The 15741-nt window shown below is 39.7% G+C and overlaps 1 protein-coding gene across 1 annotated transcript in view; it reads left to right on the top strand.

Moving 5' to 3' along the window:
• The first annotated feature begins 304 nt into the window (after nucleotides 1-304).
• Nucleotides 305-15741, top strand: part of ATP8A2 (ATPase phospholipid transporting 8A2) — a 275860-nt gene continuing 260423 nt past the window's right edge. The window contains exons 1-5 of the mRNA XM_053935453.1: nucleotides 305-369; nucleotides 1191-1335; nucleotides 13685-13784; nucleotides 14380-14478; nucleotides 15312-15357. Coding sequence (XP_053791428.1) covers nucleotides 321-369; nucleotides 1191-1335; nucleotides 13685-13784; nucleotides 14380-14478; nucleotides 15312-15357 — 439 coding nt within the window. The 5' untranslated portion in view covers nucleotides 305-320. The remainder of the gene's footprint in view (nucleotides 370-1190; nucleotides 1336-13684; nucleotides 13785-14379; nucleotides 14479-15311; nucleotides 15358-15741) is intronic.

The raw sequence follows: 15741 nt of genomic DNA, 5'->3' as shown, positions 1-15741 counted from the left end.
TTCATTGCAGGAGTCCTTTTTAGCCATTATCTGAGCAGATCAGCTTGTTGCAGTATCATCTTAGCTTCATACAGAAATCAGAAATAGATTTGGCTTTACAGTAGGTTTACAGCTGCACAGGACGATTTATTGCTTCTGTTAACCTTTCAATGAAGTTCTCAAATAATGCTAACGTAACACCTTAACTAGATGTTTATGAAACAAGTTGTCATATGCTTGTCTAGAGCTACCTGTGCTAGCTTGTAAATCCATGGCTTATTTAATAAACTGATAAATTCTTATCAAATATATTTACAGCTCAACTAAATTAAAGTATTTCCATGGCTCAGGAGAGAAGGGGAAAGCAGTATATCTGTCTCCACAACTTCGGTAATGTTTTGAGGCTTGACAGGGGGAATAGCTAGCTCTTTTCCCTTATGTTTTTGCATTCTTTTATTGTAAAAGTACACAATGCTTATGGAACTCAATTCACTCCAGACCCAGTGGGAAATGAAAATTACATTATGCTTCTGCCGCTTAAAATCAAAGCTTTGAAATTGAACGTGTAAAGCAAGGCTTTTTTTTAATCAATTCAGTCCGAGCCTTAGCTTTAGGGACAGACTCCCGAGATGCCCGGCCGTAGCCTCCTACGTTGCTCGGGGCGGGGGAAGGCAGCTCGGGCCCCCCGTGGGGGTCTGGGAGAGCTCTGGCAGGGATGCCGTGCCGCTCCCTGAGCGCGGGTTTGGGCTCGGGATGCGCTGCGCGCGGGCGGGCGGAGCCAAGGAACCGAGGGGACCCGTAGCCCCGCGGCGGTGCGCAGGATGCTGGTTGCCTCCCTCGCACGGAGCCTAGGAGGCTGGAGGCGGGGGATACGGGGCGCGGGGGGGCCGCCCGGCGGCTCCCGGCGGGAGCGGCGCTGGCACAGGCGGGAGCGGGGGCGGCGCTCCCGGGGCGGGGCTCGGCCCATCCCCGCGGGGCGGGGGGCGCGGGCCCCGCGCTGTCCCCGCCGCCAGCTGGCTGCGGCCGCCCCGCCGCCCCCTCCCCGGACACGCATTATTTACAGCCGCCGCCGTGGTAAACAGCGGGCAGGGGCGCTCGCAGCCGCCGCCCAGCCGCGGCCCTTCCCCGTGGCGCGGCCCCGGGAGCTGCCGGCCCGGCTCCGCTGGGTGCGGCCCCTCGCTGACCGCCTCCCCTCCGCGCTCTCCTTGCAGGACCTGTCTGTTCCACCTCGGGCTATAAGAAGGCGGATGATGAGATGTCCGGAGCCACGTCCGCGGCGGATCTGGACGAGGCACCAGCCCGCACCATTTACTTGAACCAGCCCCAGCAGAGCAAGTTCCGCGACAACTGGGTCAGGTACGGAGCGGTCCCCGCTTCTCTCTTTACAGGCGGCAGCCGCACACCGCGTAGCCGTGGGCTGGGAGGGCTCGGGTCTCTCTCCCTTGCTTCTCGGCCCTGCCCACGCCAGGTTTCAACACAATAAAGCGTGTGTCCGCCGAGGCGGCTGGTTTTGTTGTCTGTGCTGGGCACCAGGGTCTGGCCAGTGTACGGGCGAATCCAGCAGCAGCAAGTGATGAGCTGCTTCCCTCGACAGTAGTGAGAGCAGGGAGATGCTAGAGCTGCGTGGGCAAGATGCATGAAAAGGTATTCACTTCAGTAGGGCACTGAATTTTGGAATAACAGGACCTACTCAAGTATTTCTGGATGCAAGGGTTAACCCGTGAAAATTTGGTGGAGTTTTGAGTAGAATCCAGTAAACTCCATGAAGCGTCCCCCTTAAAAAGTAGCATTCGGTTGAAAGAACAACTAGGCTAAGTATATAAAAAATGTATAGAATAGGAAGGAAGAAAAGAGAAAGTACATCCAACAGGACAAGAATGACTACAAAAACTCAAGCTGGCATTCCCTATGCGTAAAAGGCTATGGTCCACTTGTGTCTTTTAATTGAAGACCAGAGGTAATTTTCTTAGCTGTTTGGAGCCTTTAATGTAGGGGTGTGTATGTTAATACATCTGGTGCTATGATTAATGCCACCAGTGTCGTTGCAGTTTGGAAACACAAATAACATGGACTGAAACATGGAATACAAGGATGCGTAACAAGAGCAAGTTGTGGTGGTGCTTGCCACACTTGCCTGGGGCTAGCTGGATGAACAGATGGCTCCTGTCATGACTAAGGGGGAGCATTGTTTAGCAGGCTTCTGTTCGTTAATGCAGATGTTTGGGCTATTGTTCAAAGAACAGTTTGCACAATGAGTACCTTTATGAAAAGAGAGGCATTCTATAGCCTGCTGAAGGATGATTTCTATTATCTGGTTTATTTTGTGTTTATTACCAAGGGCAATTCTAAGAATATCCTCTGGAAGGGTGCTGATATTCTGGGTACCACAGCAACTTATTTATAGGTGGTTTTCTCCTCAACTTTGACTTGTTACATATTTGTCTGGGAAAGTCTATGGTTTAAGAGCAGTTAAAATGACACATTTTCTCAGTATCTTCTTTATTCTATGTGGGTAGCAACAGTGAAGGTTTTCTTGCTTTATTTTTCCTTGACTAATTGAGGGATGAGTTTAACAGTTTCCTGTGCAGAGACTATTTGTGCTTTCCCTGCTTTAAGAAGGAAAAGCAGGGAAGAGAGGGTTGGCAGAATCTGTAGTTTAGGTTTTCCAGAAGGGATTCTGTTCTGATCTAGCTAAATCTTATAGAAAAGTGGTGTGTTACTGTGCTACCAATAACTTGTTCCTGACAGTGCTATTACTAAAGAGCAGCTGTGTCCAATTTGCTATCTGGAAGCCATCCCCTTGTACCTAGCTGTACAAGATTCTCAATACCTTTTCACATCTTTGCCTCACGACAGGTAACTTTTGAGTTGTAAGAAATACTGGTATGTGAGGGATAGGATAAAGTGCAGCTAGTGTAATAACAAATTACAGTAGAGATACTTTTGTTACCTGATTAGGAGCCTTAGCTTCTTAGCGTGGCTTGGAAATTAAGTTGACTTTATAATGATTTACTGCTGCTTAGTAAGAAAGCTTTGATCTCTTGACTTTTAAAGGGTGATAGACATTGCCTGTACTGTTTCCATCCTCTTGATTAGTTTTCTTCCTTCAGCCTAGTGGGACTGAAGGCAAAGGTGACCTGAGCTTGTAATAGCTGAGTAAGGAGGCCTCAGTTACTTAAGTATATTGGAGTTTCTCTTGAGGAACTGCAGTTCTCTGTTGCCTTTGGACTTCCTTACTTAACTGTATTCAGCTTCAGAAATTCATTCAGCACTGGATTTCTCTGTACTGATGGATTTGTGGATGTTTTGTCTCCCTAGGAAGCATCAGTGTACCACAGAGCAAGGTGCTGGGTAAGCAAGTGAACACCTGTATGTAAAGCTTTGTGGAAAATTAAACTGAAAATAATAAACCAGCTTGCTTTAGATTGTGTGAGTTCTGACTTTCATATTTTTGATAGTCATTAAGGATTCTCTGAATAACAGTGGGAATTTGTGAATGTTCATAGGAAGTTTCTAAATTAAGGATAGTGTGAAAAGCTTGCTCAAAACTAAGTAAAATACAGCAAGAAATAGAAGTGCAGAGCATGGAGGAGGGTAGGTTAGTGGTGTGGCTTTTTGTGTGAGATGTTCTAAACATCTTGAGCTGCTTGACTTTTTGTGGGTAGACAAGCACTGTTAAAAATGAATTCCAATGTTTGTGGGAACATAAAGACACGTTAATTTTGGATAAGTTAATAAAAATGGATAATTATCTTGATCCCACTTCTAAGTAGTATGTGGTGCTATTGCAAAAGTTAAGTGGATGGCAAGATGGCACTAAAACTTCCAGAAGTCTTGGAGTGTGAGGATATAGAAAGAAGATGTTTCTTCCTTCCTCGGGCTCTCTGGCGTAATTCAGACAACTAGAAGGTTTCTCTAATGGCCAACTTTTGTGTTCTTGGAACTTTGTAACAAACTACTTCAAAACACAGTACTTTGTGTTACAGGCTAGATTTAGCTTGGCCCTTGACATGTGCATAGATATGGCTGTCACTGTTGTTTATTATACAGCAGTGATTACATCTCTAGAAACGTGTCTTCTACCTGTCTTCAGTCCTGCTCTGTTCAGTTTGAAAAACTTTATGTATGCTTTACATTTTGGACTTTTTAATTTAAAAGGTAAGTTATGTTTGAATTTCAGCTGAAGCGTTTTAGAAGCTTTGAAAAAATACAAAAATGAAAAAATGTAAAAAATGAATGCTATTACTTTGTCCAACACAGCTGTACTGCAGTATTAAATGTTTGTTATTACAAAAGCTAACTAGTACCTTTTTGGACATATCCAGCATACAAAACTTAAACACTTGTCTTTTTAACCAGAGCATTTCTGTACTTTTAAGTCCAGTAAGAAATGAAACATGTATGTTGAGGAAATTTCCAGTCTCTGTACAGAGCTTTGTGCCACTTACTGTGACATTTGTGCTCTGGAGCAGCACTCTGTGTACTGAAGCCCTGCTTCCTGGGAAGTGGTTGGACATGTCTGCCAGTGGGAAGTAGGGAGTAAGTTTTTTGTTGTGCTTTGCTTCTCTGTGTGACCTTTGCTTTATTAAACTGCCTTTATCTTGACCCATGATTTTTTTTTCCATGGTATTTTCTGTCTCTTGTCCTGCTGAGAAGAGGAATGATAGAACAGATCAGGGAGTACCATGTGTCCAGCCAAGGTCAGCCCACAATAAGATGGGAAATAAGCTTCCTTAATGCCTTGTAAGACTAAAGGAGTATAGGTGGGTTATGGTGGCAGGGGCTTGAATGCTGTGTTAATACTTCTGAGATGACCAAAGTAATGGCATGAACAATTTTCCAAATGTATTCTCAGTGAAGATTGGATATTATACTTGAAGTTAGAATGTTCTATAAATTTTGTTTTCATGGAAATACAGTTCCTGGATGTTTCATACTAATACAAGAATCTACTCTGATATCAGTGGCTTATTCTGAATGTATAATAGTATAATAGTACGGTAATAGGAATTTCTTCCAGTGCATTTAGTAAAAATCACCAGTAAAGCGGTTGGAGCCCCTCACTTGTTGCATGTTGATGCAAAAGAGTTGGACTTCTAGTTCATTAGTTCTGAAGGAACAAGTGTGCTGAGATAACTTCAAAGACACTAGAAAGTTTTTAAGACGGTGGAGTTGCTTTGTAAATGTTGCTCTAGATAATATTCTTCTATTCCAGGCCTGGTAGTGCATCCTGGTGCAAATCTGACTTATATCTGAATCAGGACCCCAAATTCAATCTCAGTTTGTGGCTTGAGTGGTAGGTTGGACAATGCAGCAATCAGGGAGGGCAAAATTCAACTTGTTTTTTTTTTTAATGGATCTTGAATCCAGAAATTTTGTTCAGCAGTTTTCTTATCAAAACATACTTTGGTGGATTGATCTCTTAAGGAGGTCCCAAAAGTTTCATTATAATATCCAGAAAATACTCAGTTCAGAAACCTGTTTCCATATAGGCAAAAATTAAGTTCTGATAGATAATGAGCAAAAAGTCTTCAGTGTTTATTTTAAATTGTACAGGGTTTTAAAACTCAAGTAAACAGATGAGAATCAATTTCTTGTCTCATAAGGCAGAAGCACTTTGCGTGGGGAATTTAGCCCTGAAGACTGTACCAAGGTTTCTAGTGGAATCATAAGTCCTGTATTAAACAGACTATTGTTTATCTGTGGTCCCAGACTGTCCCATCAGTGCTTGCATGATGCTTCCTGGTGACAAAACTGTAGATATAATCTTTAGTCTTCCTTTTATTTCATGTATGTTGCTTAAATTAAGCCAAGTGTATTGCTTTATTGGCTTGTGTATAGGTACTGTAGAAGTCAGTTGTGATTTAGAGGTGTTCATGCTTTTTGAATGTGTGGGCAGGTTCTCAGTGGTGAAACAGGAGTTGCTGGTATCACTAACCAATTAGTATTGACTCTCAAAATCCAAGTAGTGTTCTGTGGAACAGTGTTCTATGATCTGTGGAAATGTGGATGGTAGTGTGCTATGTGCAGGTGAATTTCTCTGCACTTAGTGGTATAGCCCAGCGTTCATCTTGCACCAAAATGTTTTACCATGTTCTTAGGTAAAAATGCCTCAATTTCTGTTCAGTTTATTCTTAGTAGAGATCAGGTACTGGCCATTTGTTTTATTGTGTTTGTGTTAGATTTGAAATACTCTTCTGTTGTCATGTGAACAGATTGCTTGCCTGACTGCAGAACAGCATTTTGAAATTCTTCAAAGAAGGGATGTATTATTATAATCTGAATGGTACAAGTCTAATCATGTGTTAAACTAATCCTCTAACTCTTTTTAGTTTTAGGTAGATAGTGTTTTTAAGTGAAGAAAAATACTTATTGTAACATACGTTTTTAAACAAACAAACTTGTTTCCTGCAGTGCACCTGTTGCTGCAATCTGCCACAATGGAAAAGGCTTGGGTACAGCTATAGACTGATGCTTTTAGCCATTAAAATTCACTAAAAGTACCTGTTGTTGTATGCCTGGTGTTGTATATAGCAATTATACCAGTGTATTTGAAGCTTCTGCATCTTTGGTCTTGGACTATTCCCAGGGTAAGAACCCTGTGACAGTTAAATTGTTGAATTTTGCTTAGATGAAATGTCTGGATGAAAAAAAAAAAAAAAACACATATGTGGGAGTTCTAGTGCCCTTTCACCTGCTGCATGCTTGCTCTCTGGTATCCTGAAATTGTTCTGGTGGTTTGTGGCACAGTGAATTTCATACATCAGCAGTAGCAACACAGCAGGTGAATTAAACTAGGTCCCTTTTTTCTCTTTTTAGATCTCTCTGACTCCTAGTGGTCTGTAGAAAGAGGTAGACAAGAACAAATTATCTTAAGTGGACCTAAGCAGAGTTTAAGACATTTAATAACTGCATTCTACATAGTTTCTGTGGGTTGTGAAGATAATTACATTGCCCTCAAGACTAAATATTAATTTATTTTGCCAGCCCCTTGCTTGTCACTAAAATAAACACTGCTTTAGTTGTGACATTTAGAGTTAAAAATTCGCTTTAAAACTGAAGCTAGCACACTGGCTTTTAGACAGCTAGGCAGATAATGTGACTTGTTTGATTTTTTTTTTTTTTTTCCCCGTCATCTTCATATTGATGCTGTGTGTTTAAGTGGAGGCTATTCTGTGTTTACACAGTAACTAAATGTGGTACTAAACTTACTTTATTAGACAGTAGAATTTTGAGGTTAACTGTGCTGGTCAGCTGTTTTTATTGAGTTGTACTTGCCAGAAGGGCTACTGCAAAGCAAGTGCATATTACTGTAGTGATGACCTCCACTCATGCTGAAACAATATCATGCCTTCAGAGCTTTTAGTACTGTTTCTAAACAGTCTTTGTTTAAGGTATTTGTTACTGAAAAACAGCCAGGAATCTGTTTCTGTAGGGATTTAATGAATAGAGAACTCATGGAAAGGCCTTTTCTGTTTGCATGCTTTAGGAAAAGCCTCCAGGGTACTGGATTTTGAAGCAAAAGTGCTCTTGCCTCTATTAAATGTGACACGTGGTCTGGTTTTCAGGTTAAACTGAGCGTAAGCAGTTGTGGCAGTGCCTACTCTGTATTAATACTGAGCTACTGTAGGAGACTTTCCTAGTGGAAATAGTATTGCTTTGGTAATTAACATAAATTACATTAGTTGTTGCAGTCTTTTACTACTTATGTATGGCAGTAGGGCTGCTGATACTGGGGCAGTTTGGAATAGGGTTAAAAGTTCTAAACAATCCTTACATACTTAGGAGGTGATCCTAACGAACTAGAAAGTAATGGGATTGTTGTGCTTCAGTGGACAGGAGTTCATAGTGCATTTTCATGTCCTTGTGTCTCAGCAGTGGTCTGCCTGTGTAAGGATAGGAGCTGAATTGAAGCCCTTGAAGATGAGCTTGTTGCTGATGCAGCTTTGGAGGAAGTGCAAGTAGCTCAGCCAGGCTGGGTTTGTCAGCCTGATCATCTTGCTCCTGAAATGGAGCTTGTACACAAGGGTAGATAACTCTACTTACTTGCTCAGGCACTGGTAACCACTGAGTATTGCACTTAGCCCCCTATATTTTTATTAGGCGTTGATGTAGGATGTGCATGACTAGGAAATAATGATGTAATAATGATCTGAAATGTCTGTGCTAATTTAGATTTTTCCCGTGTGTAAAACACTTCTCAACATTAGTGGCTGGTTGTCTAGCTGACAGCTGTCTGCTTTTTTTTTTTTTTTTCTTTTCCATACTTCGTGCACGAGACCTTGAATTTGACTTGAATAAACTGTTTTTCTGAAGAGTTTTGTTGTCTTATTGCAGCAGACCCAAATCATTGTGGCCCCCATAAAGCACGTTCTAATGGTACTTGACCTGCAGGGAAATTAGTGGGTTGTGTTCATATGTACTGACTCTTTTAAACTTGTATGAAACAATAATTTTCCTCTAAATCTTATGATTTGAGGAAAGAGGGCTCAGGGATTCTAAGATGTGATGAGTTCTACCTGTGAAAAACAAGAGGAAGAAGATGTTTTCTAAACAGTTAGTTGCTTCTGGTGTGAGCCCATACTATAAATGAAGAAATAAGGAATATGGGGAAATGGTGAAGTGCTTGAGATGAATACTGATAAGTTTTCTTCATCTGGAAGCTGCTAGAATTGTTTTCAGTCAAAGTTAAAATTGATTAATTCTAATACTTTTGAATACTCTCAATCAATTTCATTGTCTGTGTGGATAACTTCAGACAACAGATTCATCTTCTACAGTTTCTCTCTGGCTTTTTTGGGAAATCTTTCAGGGTTTCATGTTTCAGTAGCTAAGCACAAGAATGTCCCTTAAACCATTTCATCTTTTGACAATATTTGAATTTGTATAAAATACCTTTGGTATTATGGAGAAACTGTAGCAGAGTGCAGGGAAGGATGGAAACAAAATAGGCACTTGGACTGTGGACAGTGCTTGTTCCAGAGCTGAGTGACATATACAATCTGGTGACACTTGATTTTTGTCTTGTTTTGGCAAGCTTTAAGCAATAATGTCTTGCAGTATCCAAGTTGTTGCACTTTTTTCCTATGCAAGAGCAAGTCCTTCTCCTTTCATGCTCCTCTGTTCTGCCCTGAGCTCAGGGACTGTCTTGGATATTTAAGCACCACATATGCTTTTCTTGGCTGACAGAAGTGTGCAGCCATAAACAGAGCAGTGAAACCCATTCTGGCTGGAGTCTAACTCTGTAAGAACTGTAGTCTCAAGGATTCATCTGACAGGGCAAGGCCCTTCAATTGAATGAAGCTGCATTTGTTCAGGCTGCCTGTTGTTATAAAACTAGGGTATCCAGGACCTAATTTTCAGTCAACCAATAATCATTTCATAGGCGTATAAGTAATTGCTGCTTATAAGCCTTCATGATGTATTTTTGGGAACTTGTAAACAGTTGATTTTTGTCTCTTTCGCAAGTTTCAAGAAAGTACACCATCTTCCCTATGTGCAAGGAGGTAGATGACCTTCCACTATCATATGCAACTGCTGAAAACCTTGTTTGTGACACTTGGGTTTAGAACAACCTCCTCGGTATTCTACATGGCAGCAGCTTGTTGATGTACCTATAAATGTGCATTCTCTGTACTCAATGTAATAGCTGAATGTTGTTTTTTCTGTTAATATCTCTTGAAATACGTAAAGCTTGCTGCTCTGCCTCCTGCTGCAATGGTGACTGCCTGGAGGCAGCTTGTCATGCTACCTCTGTACATGAGAGCTTTAGCAGAACCTCAGATACTGATGTCAGTCTTGCTATTAAGTGTCATGTGCCTGGCAGGACCTTAGCATGCAAACACCATTCCACTAAAGACAGTATTTGAGCTTTTCAGTCAAGCAGATCAGCTTGGATTTTCTGGGGTTTTTCTTTTCCTTCTCTTTTACTGGGTGTCTGACCTTTTGTTCATGTTGATGGACACAAAGCTTGTTTGGTGAGGGAAGAGTTCAAGTCTGTAACATTCACTTTAATTACCCAGCCCTTTTGCTGTGGTTCAGGTGTCTGTGCCTGGCTTTCTTAGTAATTGTTCCTGCAAATTGATGTGTGTTAAAAGCACCAACATCAAGTGATACTCATTCTTCAGCTCTTGGAGAGTAATTCAAGTATGTGAACTGTGGCATGAGTAGGTTTGTGTGAATGGTGTCTAGGAAAGGACAGTTTGTTGTACTTGTGACCCCTGTAAATGGGACCCTGTGTATCTCAAGGAGGTCTTGTTTCTTAATCATTATTATCTTAATTATCTAAAATTTTCTTAATCATGATTTTATGTGAAGTTCATCTCAGAGCTGCTATTTTAAAGGAAGGGGTGGAAGTGCTTTAGGTGGCTGACTGGAAAAGTGCAGACTGTGTTCAGCTGCATATTACCAGCACACACACGTGTCTCAAGGAAGTAAGTGTTCTGCCCCTCTTACTGACAGCCTTCACCTCTTCAACCATTAGTCAGTAAAGTGAAACCTGACTTTATAAAATGTTTTTGGGAACAGGGAAAAAGGCAACAATGGGAGTGGTTGTGCAAAAGTTACCTATGAATAAATAGAGGAACTGTACTGGAGAACTGCTATAGAGTTTCTCAGTGCACTGTTGGCTACTTTTCATTTGACTGTTACAAAAAATCACTAGGTAATCCTTGGTACTTGAGTAATATGGTAATGAGTTAAAGTATGTGAATGACACTAATATTTTGCACATTATACAGTGATTTCTTTCAAAAAAATCTTTGCACTGCCCAAGAAACAGTGGGGCCAGAGCCCAGCTCTAGTCAGGTGTATCCAAATTCACTTGTTTAGCAGGGTTTGGTATTGTTCCTTCTGTCTTGCACAGTGGTGTAACTTGAAACATGACTTATGTGAATTGCAGGTGTGGAGGAGACATCTCTTCTAATGTTTGCACACCTGTTCAACATTTGAACTTGTGTAGTTAAGCAAGATTTGCGTAGCCGACAGCTGTTAATTTAGGAGAAACCAGTTTGTTTTCCCCCTTGTGCTTCCCTCCTCTACCTGCCTCACCCTGTTCTGTGAGCTGCAGGCCTCCTATTCTCTGCATTAACATGGCTCTGACTGGGGCTGGTCAGAGAGCTAACCTGCCAGTTTTTTATTTTTAGTGACTAAACTGTGCTATGAGTGAGCTGACTGAAGTTTGTACCTGTTCATCTGTAGATTTTAACTTTCCTGAGCTTGGGTTATCCTGAAGTTGTAACACATCTATCTGTTGTGAAGGAGTCCAACAGTTTTTTTGTTATTTAAAAATAAGCATTGTATTTATCATTTGAAGAACTGTTCTTCAGAGCTAAGTCAGTTGCTTGCTCCTGCCCAGCTTAGACTGCTAGTTACGTTTCTGTAAGAAGTTTCCTTTTGAATAATAACATGTATCTGCTCTTTGTTCATACTTGTGGTTGCTGTTCTGACCTGTATGGTAACAGCTGACTGTGCCTGCCTCTAATTGGAGCTGTACCCATTTTCTGTGGGCATCTGTCAAGTTACTTAAGCAATAGAATACATGGAGTGACTTAGTATGTACAAACCTCTTTAAAAAGAGCCTTATTGTGTTGGCATTTACATAATTATTAGAGTAAGAATCATGTTTGAGCCAGCTAGCTGTGAAGTTGGTAGGTGGTAGAATGTTGTTAATAAATGTTTCAGCTTGGTTGCAGTCAAATTCTTGTGTTCTTATAATCTAGCAATGTGATACCTAGAGGAATACTATTCTCATATAAAATCTGACATTGCTTGATGTCTAATTAGTACTGCTTGGAGATATTGCTTCTGGGTCTGAACTGTGAACTTGATTTATCCATATTTTTAAGTCACAATGTTATTCTAAGATGTGTGTTTAATTATGTTCTGTATTAAAGGAAGGTTATTACACATGAGACCAAGCAAATATGGCTTAAAATAATAATTAAAAAAATACTTAGAGCTGGAAGGATTTAATAGCATTTGAAGGAAGTAACTTTATTTATATAACGACTGGACTCACTTTAAACCTGGATGTATTATTTCACTCATTTGGCTTAATAGATATGAGCCATGATTAAGTACAACTATTTGAATTTTTTGTAAAATATTATGTTGAGTACTTAAATACTTGATTCTGGTGAGCAGCAGTAGCAATAGAAAGGGATTTTGTGGTTGCTTGAAGAGGAAACAAAGCGAGTTCCTAAGATAAGATGCATTTTAATTGGTTTTTAATTGGTTTTTAATTTTAACTTGCCCCACTAATTTTTCTTTAGTGTTTAAAACAGAGCCTTTTAAAATGAGCTGTGCCTTGTTACATCTAGTAACTGTTTGATTTTGAAAGATGCAGCAGTGTGTGGTTAGATGGCTTGGAGTTGGGGATGGGGCAGATAAGAAGGAAAAGAAGGTGATTAAAACAATAAGCTGGAAAATGCGGTTCTCTAACCATTGTCTATGCATTGTCCACTGAACTCAGCTGCTTGTGGATCAAGGTAGTAAGAGTTTTATACATAGCAGCAGTCTGTTGTGAAAGGCAGATCATATAGCTAAAGCATTTGATTATCCTAGTCCTTTATGATTTCTGAATAGCAATGCTGTGCATTTCAGTTGATCTGGAAGGATTTTTGGTGGGGAGAGAGGACTAGACTTAATGGAGAGGTGGTCTTGGCACTGCTAGGAAACGTCAGTAAAAAAGCAAGTGGGAAACAATTTTTCTTTTTTTCTTGAGAGCCAAGTATTTTAGTCTTCTCAGTTCCTTGGAAATACAAGACTTCTTTTAAAAAAAACAAAAACCAACCAAACCAGAACAAAGCACAAACAAAAAAAACCTCAAAATGAAACCAAAACCACAGCACCCAAACAAAATTATGCTTCAAAATTTCTGTCGTTGCTTGTTGGGCCTTTGCAAGGCATACTGAGCTGCAGGTGCTCAGTTGTTAAAACTCCAACTCATGATGATGGCCAGTAGTTTAGGAGGTGAAGGTTCTATGCTAATGGTTAAATTATCGTTTCAACTTTGACACTTTTTTCCTGAAGTTGTACTCATGCCCATTATGGATTTGATGTGAAGATGACAAGAAATTACATAGGTGATTAAGGCTAGTTAGTGCAGTATGTTTTTGTTTTAAAGCAGAAGAAATAGTTATAATTCAGTGATATATCTGTTAGTTACAGTGTATACATATATGTTAGTTATATACATATAAAAATAGGAAAAAAGCCAAAAAACATTAATCTGAAAAAGTGTATGTTGTTCTGGAGGATTATTCATATCTGAGCGTAAGTCATTCTGAAGTAGGAAATGAGCCATTTAAAAAATGCATTGCAATGCATTTAATTTCTGTCATTCAACTCTGCCTCCCCCAACATTTAAATTCCACGTTTTGATGAGAGGTAAAAGCTTGGAACTGAAATTAAAGCTTGACTGTTCACAGTGCTGAAGTTTGGATGGATGGCAAATTGTCTGATAGTTCATCCAGTAACAAAGGTACCAGCGGTAGAAGTGGGCCTGACAGCCTTCTGGGTCTGTGTGATCCCTCTCTTGTTTGGTATATTCCTTATCATAACCAAAGCAACTACTTCTTCCATATTCTAAATATGTCTCTCTTATCTTTGAACTGCTTTCTAACACTGGCTTTTAGACTTTTTGGTCATGATCCCCACCAGATATTCTGATCAAGTACTAAGGTGAAAATCTTCTACCCTGCAGCACAGCCAAGTACAGTGTGGTGACATTTCTACCTCGATTCCTGTATGAGCAGATAAGAAAAGCTGCAAATGCATTCTTCCTCTTCATTGCCTTACTGCAGGTATTTTGTTGCTTTGCCTTGTTTATAAAATGAAATAGTAATGCAGTAAAAGTTATTTCTGTTGTTATGCTTAACTGTAAAGCAATTCTTAAACTTAATTTAATAGTAATATTAATGGGGTATGTAGTTGCTAACTGGAACTGGAAGACAGCGTAGAAACTTCTTTCCATGTAGTTTGTAAAGTCAAACCTCTTTTATTCTTAATAAGTAAAAATAAGTAGTGTCATAAAACTTGGAGCTATTGACCATTATGAGAGAAGAATGTGTGACTTGTGAAACTTCTGCTTAGTTAGTTCAGATTATCACTGCTTCCATGTGAATTACATAATTTGTATAATTTTCTTGCAAAGAGAAGAGAAATGGAATAAAAGGCATGTACAACAACAGTATATTCTAACTTCATAATTGTTTCTTCAAACCTACTTAGACTGTGGGCTAGTTTGCCCACTGAAATGGATATCTGTGAGGCACAAATCACACAGTAAATCAGAACTTTGTGTTCTCTCTTCTGAGAGCTTTGCATAAAATTCTAAATGTGCCAGAAATTAATCTTAAATACAAATATAAAATGGGTCTCTTTCCCCTCTGTTCACAGCAAATTCCAGATGTCTCTCCAACAGGAAGATATACCACCTTGGTGCCATTGCTATTTATTTTAACAGTTGCTGGCATCAAAGAAATCATAGAAGACTATGTGAGTATGATTGAGGATGGGAATGAGTGTGATGGGGAAGGCTGTACTAAAGAGCAAAAGCTATAAAATGCCATAAAGTCATGCATCTCTGAAGTCTCTTGAGTCATTGTTTAACAGCAGCAAAATACTGTTTTGACTTTCAAAGTACTTGACGTGAATTTCTGTAATAAATACTGAAAATACAGTGAAATAAATAAATATTGTCATTATAGTTGGTGAACAAGAAAACAGTAGAAATCAGGACATTTGCTTCTCCCTCTTCAAGCTTGCTTATTAATGCTTTAATTAGAAAGTCAGTGTAGAGTCCTGACAAATATGTGGCCTTTTCAGATGGTCTTGAAAATGAAGGTTGGGGCAAGCAACTTAAGGACAGAGAAGACTGTTTTGGGGAAAATCTGCTCTAACCTGCTTGTGTACTTTACATCAGAATGAGGTCTTTGTGCTTTGCAAAGTACTGATGAGTGAAATCATTTGGATATCAGTCTAAACAACAGTGCGTGGATATTTATCTAAATATCATGGTCCTTATTGTTCCTTTTGTTTTTCTTCAATAAAACCCAGCTTTGGAGACCTTTTTTTTACCACTGATAAAGGTTTGAGCCAGACTTCGAACATGAGTAGTTGTACTTTAAAGGTTGTAAATTATACTCTTTATATTCTTTTACAAATCATTTGGATTTAGATCATCTGTGACTTTAAAAAACAAAGCAAAACAAAAAACCCCATAAAGGCAAAAAAGACCCAATGTATCATCTTGCATTTTGTCATATTTTTAGCTCTGATTGTTCTCAAGTTTGTGATGAAGTGTAATGAAATGTTTTGTTTCCTTACAGAAAAGGCATAAGGCAGACAGTGCAGTGAATAAAAAGAAAACAGTAGGTAAGACTAAACAGTCTTTATTTAAAATGCAGATAGTGAATGCTTACTTTTGAACAATTCTATTGCTTTAATGGTCATGATGGTGAGGAATGTATATCTTGTGCACTAGGTAGTTACCAGTAATTTAGGATTTTACTCTGATAAAGGTTTCAGACTGATTATTGATGGTCTGACACTTAAGGGTGAGGCATTGGGAGGATTACTGTAATTTTTAAGTTCATGTAGTTTCAAGGTTGTGCAAAGTTACATAGTTCTCAGCTCCTCCAAGAAAACCAAGCAATTTTTTCCTTACCAAACTCCATCCTGATTATTCTAACACCAAACCCACAGCAAAAACCACAACACCAAAACATCCAGAGCTAAAAAAGCCAACAACCCCCTGAA

This window comes from Vidua chalybeata, chromosome 2 (genome assembly GCF_026979565.1).
Source record: "Vidua chalybeata isolate OUT-0048 chromosome 2, bVidCha1 merged haplotype, whole genome shotgun sequence".
NCBI lineage: Eukaryota > Metazoa > Chordata > Aves > Passeriformes > Viduidae > Vidua > Vidua chalybeata.
The sequence above is the reverse complement of the archived record's forward strand: the minus strand, read 5'-3'. Positions and strand labels throughout refer to the sequence as shown.